The 14,027-nt window shown below is 43.8% G+C and overlaps 2 protein-coding genes across 7 annotated transcripts; both read left to right on the top strand.

Moving 5' to 3' along the window:
• Positions 1-394: 394 nt before the first annotated feature.
• Positions 395-8,940, top strand: ppig (peptidylprolyl isomerase G (cyclophilin G)). Of its 2 annotated transcripts, XM_077015221.1 has the most exons (13): positions 395-555; positions 1,442-1,506; positions 1,601-1,675; positions 1,792-1,899; positions 2,017-2,061; positions 2,254-2,341; positions 2,555-2,584; positions 2,768-2,907; positions 3,173-3,365; positions 4,261-4,473; positions 4,623-4,704; positions 6,695-6,846; positions 7,226-8,940. In XM_077015221.1, exons 2-13 carry the CDS (start codon positions 1,446-1,448, stop codon positions 8,430-8,432), a joined length of 2,394 nt encoding a protein of 797 aa, XP_076871336.1. In that variant the 5' UTR covers positions 395-555; positions 1,442-1,445; the 3' UTR covers positions 8,433-8,940. The 2 variants fall into 2 exon arrangements, with proteins under 2 accessions (XP_076871336.1, XP_076871337.1); XM_077015222.1 differs by lacking the exons at positions 395-555; positions 1,442-1,506; positions 1,601-1,675 and having other exon boundaries at positions 1,804-1,899; positions 2,509-2,584.
• A 2,299-nt stretch (positions 8,941-11,239) lies between these two features.
• Positions 11,240-14,027, top strand: phospho2 (phosphatase, orphan 2). 5 transcript variants are annotated; one of them, XM_077015218.1, is made up of 3 exons: positions 11,240-11,403; positions 11,618-11,686; positions 12,705-14,027. In XM_077015218.1, exons 1-3 carry the CDS (start codon positions 11,299-11,301, stop codon positions 13,428-13,430), a joined length of 900 nt encoding a protein of 299 aa, XP_076871333.1. In that variant the 5' UTR covers positions 11,240-11,298; the 3' UTR covers positions 13,431-14,027. The 5 variants fall into 5 exon arrangements, 2 of the variants coding, with proteins under 2 accessions (XP_076871333.1, XP_076871334.1); XR_013132857.1 differs by lacking the exon at positions 12,705-14,027 and adding an exon at positions 12,443-12,498 and having other exon boundaries at positions 11,346-11,403; positions 11,618-11,696; XR_013132859.1 differs by having other exon boundaries at positions 11,350-11,403; positions 11,618-11,696; positions 12,705-12,840.

Below are 14,027 nucleotides of genomic sequence, written 5' to 3'. Positions count from 1 at the left end.
CTAAAGTCATGGCTCTTCTAATGTTTTTATTCAGCTACTTTGGTGTAAGAGCGGCATATACTTCTGTTTAAAGAGTTTCTCCGTGCAGTTTCCGCCTTCATTTGGCAGATCTGTTAAGATGATTGGCTGCAGTAAAAAATGATTGACAGCTAACTCTGGCTGATAATTGGCTTAATAAAAATTGATTGACAACGAAAGTATAGTATCTGATTGGCTGCATTCGAAAATGATTGACACATGCTCCGCCCTTTACCCACGCCCACCGGGGCTCCGGCCTGCAGCATTACCCTTCTCGCGTGCTTGAGTGGCGTCGTGACACCCGCACGTTTGTGTTCACACTCACTCAGTTGTGACCTCGCGCGCTCACTATTCCCGCCCACAAGAGTCCTAGGCGCGCGTGCGCGGCTGAGAGGCGCGTTCTTGCCCAAAATGCACCGCGATCGCACAGAGCGCCATCTTTGGAAAACCGTGCTGGAAATCTAAGCAGACTCGTTTTATTAGCCTGCCTTTTTATGTTTACTCCACCTAATTAATTTTTATCGTCTGTTTAAGCATGTAAGTGTATTTCATATTTAGATCCCAAATCATGTTTGTGTGCTAGAGGAAGTCTGCATTTGCAATTCAGTTTAAATTTTGCCGGAGAAGGCCACAGATCAGGAACTTGTACTTTGTGTGCTAGGCTAGCTGCCTGTTAGCACTAGAAGACCAACCTCATCATTTACATTTTAGAAATTTGTTGCATTTGGTAATGTGGTAGAAACTTGTTTTAAAATATTGTATTTTACATACATGTCTATTTAGAAATTTCATCTTCACTGTGAAATTCTCTTAGGAAACCCCAACCCTAACTAGTGAGCTATACGTGAAACGAAATTGGCTAGCGAGGTTGAATGAATTAGCTGCCGAGGCGTTTGAGCAGCTAGACGCGTATTGAACCTAGCAGGGTTAGCTAATATAGCTAAGCAGCGGAGAGCAGTCCGCTTTAAACTACAGATCAGCTAGCAAGGCTTCTGTGATCGGCTAGCTAGCTAACGAACCGATGATGCAATTTACCATGAAAATACCCACAAGAAAATGTGCAAGTGTTTTGTTGTATTGGGCTGCACTCCGTTTAGTACGGCGTCCAAAAGTTTGGTACCGTGTGTGTGACGCACTGGTACAAGTGAAGCCGCATACTTAAGACAGCTAGCTCCTCGAGGGGAAATGTCACATGGTGGTTTCAAATGCAAGATAGTTTGTCATTTTATTTTTTTAAATATTTTTCTACCGCTATATTTTGTTAATTATTGCGCCGTTTATCATTAAAAAATATTTCGTTTGAAAACTAGTAGGCTAACACAGGGCTAATAGTCGCACCAAAGCCGATATTTGCTTTTACTAGCTAATAATATCCTATCAGAGTAGTTGGCCAATGGTTACTAAAACTTATTTTGTCGTACAGAGCAATGGGGGTGAAAGCGCAGCGTCCTCGCTGTTTCTTCGACATCGGCATCAGTAACACACTCGGTAAGAACCCCGGCGTCCTGGCGCGTGTGCACTGCGGACACGTCGAATCGCGCGCGTGTAAACACGTTCTAAATGGTTTTGTCCTTTTTTTAAGTTGGGCGCGTGGTCATTGAGCTTTTCTCCGATGCTTGTCCGAAGACGTGTGAAAACTTCCGCTGTCTGTGCACGGGTGAGTTTGCCCTACATCATGTTCAACTTTAATGACTATCAAACGTTATAGTTTTGTATACATTAGATGTAAACAACATTAAACCTGAGTGACTGTTAACCGTTTTTTTTAATTAGGTGAAAAGGGGATTGGAAAAACAACCCAAAAACCTTTACACTACAAAGGATGCCTGTTCCATAGAATAGTAAAGGACTTCATGATACAAGGGGGAGACTTTAGTGAAGGTATTGCATACACTAAATTCTCACTGCTCTGTTGTCAGATTAGATGAAACATTAATATTTGTAAACCCTGCTGTCATTGCAATGGGGTGGTTATGAATGTTAACTCGTGTTCTTTAGGAAATGGCAGAGGGGGTGAATCCATTTATGGAGGCTTCTTTGAAGGTACAGGTTTATTTTTACTGAACAGGATGACATTCATGCCGTTCTCTGCACTGGTTTAACCTAATTCTAGATTATTTCTACACAAACACTCTTGAGTGTACAACACACAGATCTTGCATATTGTTTCTGCAAGTTAAATATACCTCCAAATTCTTACCTGTTGTTCTAATGCTGTCTCTTTCTCTCTCTTAGATGAAAGCTTTTCTATGAAACATAATAAGGAGTTCCTGCTGTCAATGGCAAACAGAGGCAAAGACACCAATGGCTCACAATTCTTTATGTGAGTGGAATAGATAATTGGGCTGTTGCTAAGGATGTGTCCACACAGCCACCTGTGAGAAATGATGTGTTTGTAGATTTGTTGAATGATGCATATATCTGTGGAATTTGTGAAATGACGATTTTGAATTGCAGGTGTGCATTAATCACTGTTTTTGTGTTTGTTAGATTTGTATTTACATTCTGCCTCACTGTTTTATGTCCCTGACCATAGAACTACAAAACCTGCTCCTCATCTGGACGGGTAAGATCCCCCTGTGTAACGTGTGTGGGTTTGTGGGAAAGAACAGAAGGTTTTGTTCATAAGTCAGTCACTCCATGTAAGCATTGTGACTTTAGCAGTGCTAATGGTGAACTCAGTTAGTCTGGGGTTTTAATGGCGAACTCCCAAGTTAGACTGCTGATTTGTCTTCTCCTCCTGTCCCAGAATTCATGTGGTGTTTGGTCAGGTGATCTCGGGCCAAGAGGTCATCCGGACGATTGAAAGTCAGAAGACGGACACTAGCAGCCGCCCGTATGCAGACGTGAAGGTGCTCAGCTGTGGAGAGCTTATCCCCAAATCCAGAGGTGCTTCAGTTCGTCTTTGTATGGATTTTGATTACTAGCTTGTTTGTGGCCAGGTGGTGCTTCAGCTTGGGAACAGGGGTAGGGTCAGGAAGATCAGCCCACATAACTAACCATAACGCTACAGTATTTAATGTTGTAAATGATTACATTTTTGCACGCAGCATTTGCCAAATGGAATAATTATTTAAGCTTATTCCTAATGGAAAGACTGTGTTCAGGTGGGAAACAGTATTTCTAAATTCCCGTTCTGTGTTGTGTGTGCTAGCTAAGAAAGAGAAGAAGAAACGGCAATCATCGAGCGACAGCAGTGATTCCTCCTCTGACTCCTCTTCTGACTCCTCCTCTGAGTCTGATTCCTCCGCTCAGTCTGAGAAGTCTGATAAAGAGAAGCGGAAAAAGAAACAGAAGAAGGAGCAGAAGAAGAAGAAGAAGGAACAGAAGCACAAAAAGGAAAAAGAGTTCGTATACAATCTGCACATCTTATGCCAGGTTCACACTACACGACTTTTCAGTCGTCAGGTTTTTGTGCCGTTCGCACTACACGACTGGTTGTGCTGTAATCGCGAGTCTTTCAGTTGTTGTGGCTTTCACACTACATGACTGATCGGCGACGCGGGCTCACGAATTAAATGACTGGGGAATCGCAGACTCATCTGGCTGCCGTCCAAAAACGCGAGAACACGAAAATGAAACTCTCGCGAGAACCAGCAACACCACGTAGAAAAAAAAAATGTACATGTACTCCACATTTTCGTTATTATTATTTTTTTACCGTTTAAACACTCCATAGTCCCAAGTGAACATAAATATAATCAATCGCACTATTTTTCCAGTGCTGTCACAATAACTTAAACACAGTGTTGTAGTAAAGTTGTAAGAAAGGTGAGGATTTTGTGTGTTTGCTGGGTTACTGTTTTGAAAGTATTCTTGAAAGTTTTTTACATTCTTCAGAGATATCTTCAGCGGTGCCGCGGTTCTCTCTCCGCGTTCCCATTGGCTGTAGCTAGACGCTGCTGCCGATTCTCAGTCGCCAACTGGGCTAGATATTAAACATGCTAGATATCTGCCGGTCGTCTGCGACCAGTCGGCGACTGCTCGGCGAGCGTCTTTCAGCAGTTCACACTACACAACTGAGCGAGCGACGAGTGATCGCCGATTTGCCTCCGACCACAGTTTCTGTTGCCGATCAGTCGGCGACTGAAAAACCAGCCTAAAATCGTGTAGTGTGAACCGGGCATTAACAAACTTAACTCTGTGTCAGTTAGCCTAAATATTAGTTATTTAGCCTCTGTGACACGTAGTGTGTAGATAAATTGACTGTCAGAATTGTAGTAAGTTTGTACTTTTGTGCAGGTCTGATGAAGGTGCAAAGGAGCCAGAGCCTCAACAGGCTGCTTCATCCATTCGTCCAGAAGAAGTCCCGCCCATCCCCGAAAATCGCTTCCTGATGCGGCGAAGTCCCCAGCCACAGCCCAAAGAGGAGCAAGGAAAGGAAAAACACAAAGAGGATTCTGGAAAAGAGAGGCAGAGAGAGAGAGAGAGGGACAGGGAGAGGGAGAGGGACAGGTGGGTTAGTGGTGAGATTTTTGTTTCCCTCACATCATTGTTCCTTTTTTCAAACCCAGGCTGCTGTTGTGCAGAGGTCAGCTGTAAGCTTGTAATATAAGTGTGGATTAGGATGTGTCTGCATGTGAGTGACACATGTTGTGTTCCAGACCCATGGTGAACTCCAGGCCAAACCGTACGCGCCTGGTACTGACCAGATCAGGCAGAAGAATTAAAGGACGAGGACCAAGGGTAAGAGACATGGGCGTGGGTGTGTGCAGGGGTTAGGGGTGTCACGATCGAAATTGTCACGATCTCGAGCCTCGAAGTCAAAAAGAAGATCGACGATCCCTCCCTCTAAGCTTCGCAAGCGCCCACACTACACAAAGTAAAGCCTGGTTTAAACTAGACATGTCGCGAGGGTCCGCGCGCCAAAAATGACGTAATCGCGATGGCTCTGCCCGTGCGCGCTGGCGAATCACAAGGTCATGCACCTCTCGAATTTTGTAACTTTGCGTGCGCCGCATTTCAGCACAATGAACCAAGTCATGTTTTTCTGGGCTCGTACACCTTTAGAAGGTGAAATTAAAGCACCTAATTAAGTTATATATATTTATACATATACTCGAAATGATTCGAAATAATTCGCTTTTTCATCACATTTAATGTTTGTTTATTTTCAAAACGCCCAATCTTAACGTCTTCACATTCTCTCATGTTTCGTCCTGGAATTACAAAAGGCTCGTATTTGTTAACGCAATACAAGAGAACTGTTTACAGTAGTTACACCTTCAAACATTTTCAAGTACTTTAGCCTAGATCTCAGCACTTTTCAAACCTGGAACACAATGCAACATTAATTTTCGTATACTATCACATACCGTTTTGGAGAACACTGCAAAGAATATAAATGCCTCCGCCGTTCGAGCAAGGTGTGCAGAGTCGCGCGCTACAGTCACTCGCGAAAGTATAATCCATAATAAATAATCCAGCCTTGATGGGGCTCAGGTAGGGATGCACCGAAATGAAAATTCTTAGCCGAAACCGAAAACGAGGAAACCAAGGCCGAAAGCCGAAAACCGAAACACCGAAATACATTATGCCAATTATTAGTAACATTGGATTTATGGCTAACCTCACTAAAATCAAGGCATTGCTATTCAAAGAATAAATCAACTACAAAATTTGATTTGAAAATATTTATTTAGCACTGACATTACAGTAATGCATATTATAAAGTAAAATTAGTGGTGGGCCGTTAACGGCGATACCGCTGACAACGGCCGACCACTAATTAAATTTAACTCGCTTGCAGACCGTTTTTATCCGAGAGGATAAATATATGTATTTTATACGAGTTAAATTTAATTATAACTGACTGGCCTGAAAGATAAATATAAATTCTCTCATAAAAACGTGACGTGAGTTGCAACAACATTAAACAGCTCAGGTAAACACACTTCTGAGAAATGTCGTCTGCTCTGCAAAACATAACGGGGCTCAATGTGCTTTATTAGCCTACGAAATCCCTACGACAGAGAACGGCTGATCGTCTAAGGCAACGAGTTCCATAATTTTTGGTGTAATGTCCTTTGCCTCGGCGCCATCACTGGAAAACTTTTTTGCTAGCTTTATCCAAATAAACACGTGCAAGCGATTTTTGCTTGCGTCATCACAGCACATTGTTTCGGCCGTGTTGTTTCGGTGATGAAAGTATTTTCGGTGGCCGAATTTTCGGTGCATCCCTAGGCTCAGGGATTACGTCACACACAGCGCCGTGCGGCCGTTACGGTTATTTAAACAAATCTAAACATGGGTCTGTGGCGGGAGCTGAGTGCAGAGCGTTGAGGAGCAATTTCGATTGGAGGATCGTGCTCTCTGTCTGAGATTTTTTATTTTATTTTTTTTTTACTGATGCTGGTCCAGCGTGGCGCGTTCCAGTGATTATGCCTCGGCGTGCCAACGGTGGCACACATGCCATAGGTTGCCGACCCCTGCCATAGACTAATCTCTGCTGTAAACCGAGAAACAAATCGTGACTAAAATCGGAAATACAATCGAATTAAGGATTTAGAGAATCATGACACCCCTAGCAGGGGTGCATGTGAGTGTGTGTGGGGGGGTTCTTAGTTTGGTTTGTTCACACACTTTAAAAATGTGTATGGGTTTACCCCTGAATTTCATGAGTGAATGGAATTTTCGTTACAAGCGTGTCACTTCTACTCATGGTCCTGTGTTCCAGCGCTACCGCACTCCGTCCAGATCGCGCTCCCGCTCGTGGGACAGGTTTCGGCGCAGTGAAACCCCGCCGCACTGGAGGAAGGAGATGCAACGCAGCCACAGGGCCCAACCCAGCACACACACTGCACAGGACCGCTGGATCAAAGGAGACAAGTAAGAGTGGCGCCACAGTGAAGACACGCAGATGCAAACGAAGTGGTCCAGACCCATGGGGCTGCACATAGGCTGATCGTGGTGTCCCCAACGCTGCGTGGCATAGTGATGCTACCGACAGAGAAGCAGTTTGATCATGTGCTGTCCACACCCATTCCTGCACACTATCAGGAGTGGCACGCTTCATACTTGGAAAAGTTGGAGCAGATGTGCTAGGGGGTACAACTAAAACTGTATGGGGCAGTAGGTGTCTGGAACTAAAGGTGAAGATCAGACTGATATAAACAATATTTTAAACTGCTCTAAAGCCATTGTGGTGTTATCATTATTGCAAGTACTTTTGCATCCTTGGGTGAGCATCTGTGTTCATGAATTCCAGGGGAGATGCATCTGAAGAGAAGATGGAGACTGCAGAGCTGGTGGAGGAAGAAATGGGCAACGTGGAGCTGGAGAGAAAGAACTCTGACAGGGAGAAGAAAGAAGGCAAAGTTAACAAGTCGAACAGCCCCACTAAAGGGCAGGAGAGGAGGAGCGGTGTTGATCGACACCGCTCCAGGAGCCGGGGGAAGGATGGGCGGAAAAAGACAGATGGCGATAGGGACAAGCGTAAGGGGCGGAGTCGCAGCAAGAGCAGGGACAGGAAGGGGGAGAGGGGGCGGAGTCGCAGCAAGAGCAGGGACAGGAAGGGGGAGAGGGGGCGGAGTCGCAGCAAGAGCAGGGACAAGAAGGGGGAGAGGGGGCGGAGTCGCAGCAAGAGCAGGGACAAGAAGGGGGAGAGGGGGCGGAGTCGCAGCAAGAGCAGGGACAAGAAGGAGGAGAGGGGGCGGAGTCGCAGCAAGAGCAGGGACAAGAAGGGGGAGAGGGGGCGGAGTCACAGCAAGAGCAGGGATAGGAAGGGAGAGAGGGGGCGGAGTGACAGCAAGAGCAAGGACAGGAAGGGAGACAGGGATCATACTCGCAGCAAAACAGACGGCCAGTCGGCCAGCAAGGATGCCCAAGATACAGAAGAGAAAAGGAGGAGAGAGCCTGTGAGCCCGCCCAAGGAGAGTGTGGGCCCGATCGAGAGCGATGGGAAGGACAAACCGAGCGAGGATGGTAAGAAGGTGAAGGAAGACCAGCGCAGACGATCACGTAGCCGTGAGCGAGACACCAAACGCAGGTCGAGGTCCAGGGGGCATGGCCAGAGAGGCTCGTCGCGTGATCGGGGCCGGGACCGGCGACAGAGCAGCAGTCGAGACAGGAAATCGCAACGATCAAAAAGCAGAGAGAGAGTCAGAGAGCAAGGGAGGGAAGAGAAGAGAAGGGAAGAGAAGAGGAGGAGCTCTGATCGAAGCAAGAGCAAAGGGACCCGGGACAGGGACAGAAGCTCTAAAGAGCGCTCTACTCGCACACACAGGAGCAGAGACAGGAATGGGCAGCAGGGTAAGGCCAGGCGTGCGCTGAGCAAGAGCAGCGATTCCAACAGCGACGAAGACAAACACAAGAAGAGAGCGAAGAGGGAGGCTCGTAAGGCCAGAGACGAATCCCACAGCCCTCGGAAAGAGCACAGGAATCTGAAGGAGTCAAGCTCTAGTGATAGTGACTGAGCCCCTAACTAGGGCTAGTGCTAACCCTAACCCTCAGATTCACTCCCTCAGACTGCCCATGACCTGGATCTTCTATGAACATCTCACCTGCCTCATAAGAACGGTTGTATGAATAAGGATATTTGATCACCCTGCATTTAGGTTTTTTTGTTTTTGTTTTTTTTTGACAGTACACAGGAACTGTTGATTTTCAACTGGTTCTTAACCCAGGACCTTGACGCTGTATCGTTGTCCCCCTCTGCGTGCTGTAATGCACACCTTTCTTTGTTCTGCAGAAACTGTTTTCCCCCCTTGTCAAATGGAATTACTATTTCTTAGTTCACAGATTTTCCAGGAGGTTGATTTTTGGCTTCTGTACCCACATGTCTGTCTTCAGCTGGGTGTCTTTAATCTAAAGGAAGACATTGTGGGAGTCTGTGTTTTATATGGCTTTTATGTTTGTAATAACGTCCTGATGCGTGGTAATTCTGTTAAATTTGAGAATTAAAACATGATTCTAAAATGCTAATTGTAGTGCGTGAATTGGCATTACCATCATTGATGACTGTCGTTCATGTTCTGCACCTACTTCAGAGTGTCATGTGACCCATTAGCTTTTCACATAATTATAAAAACCCAGATGAGTTTTAACAAAATGAGCCAGCCTTTGTGGTTTCCGTCTTGTCTGGTAACGAGTATAATTATCGTCATGCATCTGAAAGTAAGCTATGCATCCAATGTGGTATCAAGTTGCTGTGATTTACTGAAGCCTATTCAATTGGGTTTTTTTTTTTTTTTTTTAACTAGCGAGATCTTAAATTTGAAATGTAAACTTGGATTGCAGGCTGGCTGCTTATTCCGTTTCCTTTTTACAATCTAAGCAGTCTCATAAATGCCAGTATAAATGACCCTTCCACTTCAACCACGAGGCAGCAAAAGTAAATGTATAGACACTAATGGTGATTTTTTATTTTTTTTTTGTAATCAAGTTTTTATTCAAGATTTTTAGACAACAGATGAAACAAACATAAACAAAACTCTTTAAATCCCACCCCACCCACATCTAACCAATTATTTTTTAATTGGTTGGAGGCTTGATATCCACACTTTATTAATTACTCCTGAAAAATGATCAGCCATGTGGGGTTACTATGCAGACAGACATCAATGTGGCCTATACCAATATTAGGATATTGTAATAGCTAGAACTTGATGATGTTTCAGAGCAATGTAGGTCTGCAGATTGGAGGTGTGAATGTGACAAAAATGCTGTCAGTTACGCGAGGAAAAAGGTTGCAGTTTTGTCAAATTCTGACTCCTGCATTCACTTCCAAAGCTCATAAGAACACATCCGTTACCTTTTATTAACATAAAAATACAGCTCTTCAGTGCAAGTATTAAGTTCTGTGCCGGTCTTGACTTGTTTTGAAATTAGGTCCTTTTAAGATGAAAATATCACCTTACTGCATGGGTTAAAGTTCTCCGTCACTACGACGGATTTCCGTCATTTGATTTTTTTGGGGAAAAAAATCCGTCAAATCATAATAAACAACACACGCGCGTGCTATCTGTTTTGTGGCCGAATATGATTCTCACTGGCGTTCATCAGCGCTGGATGGATGACGGCGGTGTCATTTGATCGACTTGCGGTTCATTCCGCCTTCAGATTTGCGGATGTTACGTAGAAAAGTTTTTACCCCCCTCCTGCCTGGTGTGATCGTAGCGCGCGACTCTGTACACCTGCGCGAACGGCGGAGGCTACTTGCTGCGTCACATTCTTTTTGCAGTGTAGTCCGAAGTAATATGTGGTAGTATAAAGAAACACCGCTCAAAGTGCTGGAATTTAGGCTAAAGTACTTTAAAATGCTTGAAAATGTAACTACTTCGTTTCACAACAAATATCTGTCTGACTGAACAGTTATTACGTTAACAAATACAAGCCTCTTGTAATTCCAGGACGAAACATGAGAGAACGTGAAGTCGTTAAGATTGGGCGTTTTGAAAATAAACCACCATTAAATAATGTGATAAAAAGCGAATTATTTCTAATCATTTCGAGTATATGTATAAATATTTAACTTAATTAAATTTAACGTTGAGAACGCGTTGAAATGGACCTTAAAAGTGACGTACAAGTGCTTTAATTTCACCTTATAAATGTGTATGAACCCGGCAAACATGACTTGGTTCACTGCGCTGAAGCGCTGTGCGTGCGAAGTTACAAAATTCGAGAGGTGCACGACTGCGAGGCTCTCGCGCACGGGTGGAGCCACCGCGATTACGTCATTTTCGGCGTGCGGACCCTCGCGCTGCTCACGCCACTCGTGCTGCGTCAAGTATAAAGGCTTAAACCAGGCTTAACATGGATGGTGTTGTTCTGTTTGTATTTAAAAGCTCTATCCAGTGGTGTTAATTATTTTGTAACATACCTACTTAAAGCAGGTAACCTTACAGCTTATGTTTTTGCGATTGGTGAATCTGATAAAAACAAGAGCTTCATACCTCTCACCAGGATTCACTAAATTTGACTTGATCTTTAAATAATTTTCTGGAAGAGGACCCCCAGATAATGTGTTTATTGTGTAGAATTAGGCAAAAGAGGCCGTGTCCCAACTACACCACATTTTCAGTAATTGCTGGCATTGTCTTTTGCCAGGAAAAATTTTTCAGTCAAATGAAAATTTCTTGCTTTAACCCATGCCTTACTGGGAAAATAGTAACATGTTATCTACCAGTGAGGACAGCCAGTTGAATAGGGGTGAGCTCAGATGGATTACAAGTAGCACCAGTAGCACGCTAGCTAAAACAGTCAAGTAGGAATTGGGATTAGTATTACGTCTAGGGTTAGGGTTGGTGGTAGTGCGCCCTCTGGTGGGAGGAATAGGAAATGTTTCATCATAAACCGGCTCTGGTCATTTTCGTTCCGGCCACCCACACAAGACTGTACCGGTCGTGTTATCCAGTGGTACACGCTCAATATTCTTCTAAAATGGTAAGCAGGTAGAAACATTTCCTTCTCTGAAGTTGGTCCTATCCGTCTTGCCATAAGTCCCTAACTCTAAACCGTTTTGGTACACATCGGTTATTTGTTTTGCTGACAGAAGAACTGGAAGCTAATGGTTACTGTTTAGCTAATCTGCTAACTTTGGGTAGCTAATAAATAATAATATAGACAAACACTAACCCTAAACCGTAACAAACACTAGGCGTGTGCTACTCTGGACTACGACGTATCCGCTATCTGGACGTCACGGAGACGTGCAAAACAGGCCCAGGTAATCTGAGGTAATTACATTAATCAACATTAATGTTTAGCTAAAAGTTTTACGATCACGTATATGTAAATATGTTAGTGAAAACAAAGCAAAATTATGACATCATTTATTCTGTCTACTAGTCGTCATATATTGTCCAAATCCTTTGCTAAGGTTTAAAAACATTACCGATAACATTTACCGAGCTAATGTTAGCCTGTTGGTTAGCTAGAATTAGCTAGTTACCTAAATTAGCTCACGTACCTGTTAGGCTAGCTGACTTCGTGTATTTACGACAGTCCAAGCAAATGAAAGCGCAATCGTTCAACAACAGACCAGCAAACACTTGATGTTAATTTCTAGAGGAGTTTGTAAAATAATTCAGAGACGAAAGGAAGTGAATATTAAGATGAGGGATAGCTAACGTTAGCAGACTAGCAGCACTTGTTCAAAGTGGAGAAAACCCACAAAAACGTACTAAGTTTGCTGTAACTACTGTAAGGCTAATCACTACAGTAATTCCAGTTTCTGGCTCGACTCGAAACAATTCGCCAGATAACCTAGCAGTGACCACCCTAGCTACTAGGATAAATAGCTAGACGTGTTTTTTTTTATTTAAGGTCAAGTCAGAAACTGCTGCTGAGACAATTAAATGGAGCTGTAGAAAATGAACTGGAACAGAATGCTATCTTCTAAAATGTCGCTGCAGTTATGCGCAGAACCTAGAAGCAGTAGGCTTGTAAAACGATGTCTAAAACGAGTCTAAATTTCACGTAGGAAAGACCTCCACAATGACCTCGTTTGGACTAGAATTAGCTCGTATCTGGAGGTCCCGAGATCGTCAATACCAGACGTGCAGAAGACGTGGGAACAATACGTCGTAAGTCTGCACCTTCAGGGCACCAAGATTGGACGTGTAAAATGACCTAGAAAAGACGTCGTTTCAGTGTGTCTTTGAGCAGTGGGTAACCTAACCATAACCCTAGCCCCGTATCAGTCAATGTACTTTACCGGATTTCTCAATCGAATGTGTTTCCAGGCCAAGATTAAGACGTTAATCGTGTTTGACTTTGATCACACTTTGGTGGACGGCAACAGTGACATCTGGGTGGTCCGGAGCGCCCCCGATCAGACGTTACCGGACTGGCTGAAGAGTTCTTATGAGAAAGGTCGCTGGACCGAGTACATGGGCCGGGTGCTGGCCTACCTGGGAGAACAGTCCGTCCACCCGGACGCCATCAAAACCGTTATGGAAACGATTCCTTTCACAGACGGGATGCTAGAGCTGCTAACCTTCATATCACAAAACAAAACCGACATCGACTGCATTATAGTCTCGGACTCCAACACCCTCTTTATAGACTGGATTTTAAAAGCCGGAGGAGTGACATCAGCGATTGACTGTGTCTTCACGAATCCTGCCAGCATTAACGAGAGCGATTACATAGAGCTGCAGTGCTTTCATTCACACAACTGTGAGCACTGCCCAGTTAACCTGTGCAAACAGAAGGTGTTGAATGAGTTCAGAGAGATGCAGGCCAGTTCCAGTGTGCACTACCAGACTATTTGCTATGTTGGGGATGGAGCAAATGATCTTTGTCCCATAAAGTTGTTGAAAGAGCAGGATATAGCGATGCCTCGTAAGGGTTATACTCTGGAAAAGCTGGTGTCCAAAACCAAGTCTGACAATAAGGCACTCAAGGCAAGAATTGTGCCATGGAGTAGTGGGGCTGATATTCTTGAGCAGTTGCGTGTGCTGCTGTAACATACTGATCTTTACCTGTAGAAGAGCGAGATGTAGAACGATGTGTTCATCAATTTTTATGGGATATATTTACATAAAAATTAGAAAGTACATCAGTAGTTATGTTCATTCATGTTAATTCATCTAGGACCTTTCAAAGGGTTAGTCTTATCGATACCAAAACGCAACTTTTATATGTTCTGTAACTGGTGTTCTTTTGATCAACTACCACCAGTTTGTAAACTACTGTATGTTCTGCATGTATCAGTATTTATGGTAAGTTTTAATCAAATGTGCTATGTAAATGTTTGATTGCCTGATGTTTAGTTAAATCTCATTGTGTTCTGATGTTGGTGTGTACTAGCAATTGTAAAAGCTGCTCACATTCTATTATCCATGTGTGTTCTGCCCTGCTGGAACCAGGAGGGGACTATCTCAGGGATCAAATTAGTGATGAAATCGCTGAATTAGGACAAACGTAACTGATTTTCAACTGAATGAAATTGGTGCTTTAAAAGCATTTTGGATATTTATAGTCCTGTTTTTACCTGCATTGATACTGTAATATTAATTTCTAAACCAATTGCACTACACAATAAAATATTTCCTATACATGAA

This window comes from Brachyhypopomus gauderio, chromosome 8 (genome assembly GCF_052324685.1).
Source record: "Brachyhypopomus gauderio isolate BG-103 chromosome 8, BGAUD_0.2, whole genome shotgun sequence".
Lineage (NCBI taxonomy): Eukaryota > Metazoa > Chordata > Actinopteri > Gymnotiformes > Hypopomidae > Brachyhypopomus > Brachyhypopomus gauderio.
The sequence above is the reverse complement of the archived record's forward strand: the minus strand, read 5'-3'. Positions and strand labels throughout refer to the sequence as shown.

Excerpts from the sequence above, each read along its gene's own strand:
- phospho2 (XM_077015218.1), top strand. The coding sequence starts at position 11,299 with ATGTTTCATCATAAACCGGCTCTGGTCATTTTCGTTCCGGCCACCCAC. Across the intron at positions 11,404-11,617 it reads CTCAATATTCTTCTAAAATG|GCGTGTGCTACTCTGGACTA; the intron begins GTAAGCAGGTAG and ends AACAAACACTAG. Across the intron at positions 11,687-12,704 it reads GACGTGCAAAACAGGCCCAG|GCCAAGATTAAGACGTTAAT; the intron begins GTAATCTGAGGT and ends ATGTGTTTCCAG.
- ppig (XM_077015221.1), top strand. The coding sequence starts at position 1,446 with ATGGGGGTGAAAGCGCAGCGTCCTCGCTGTTTCTTCGACATCGGCATC. Across the intron at positions 2,062-2,253 it reads TTATGGAGGCTTCTTTGAAG|ATGAAAGCTTTTCTATGAAA; the intron begins GTACAGGTTTAT and ends TCTCTCTCTTAG. Across the intron at positions 3,366-4,260 it reads AAGCACAAAAAGGAAAAAGA|GTCTGATGAAGGTGCAAAGG; the intron begins GTTCGTATACAA and ends ACTTTTGTGCAG.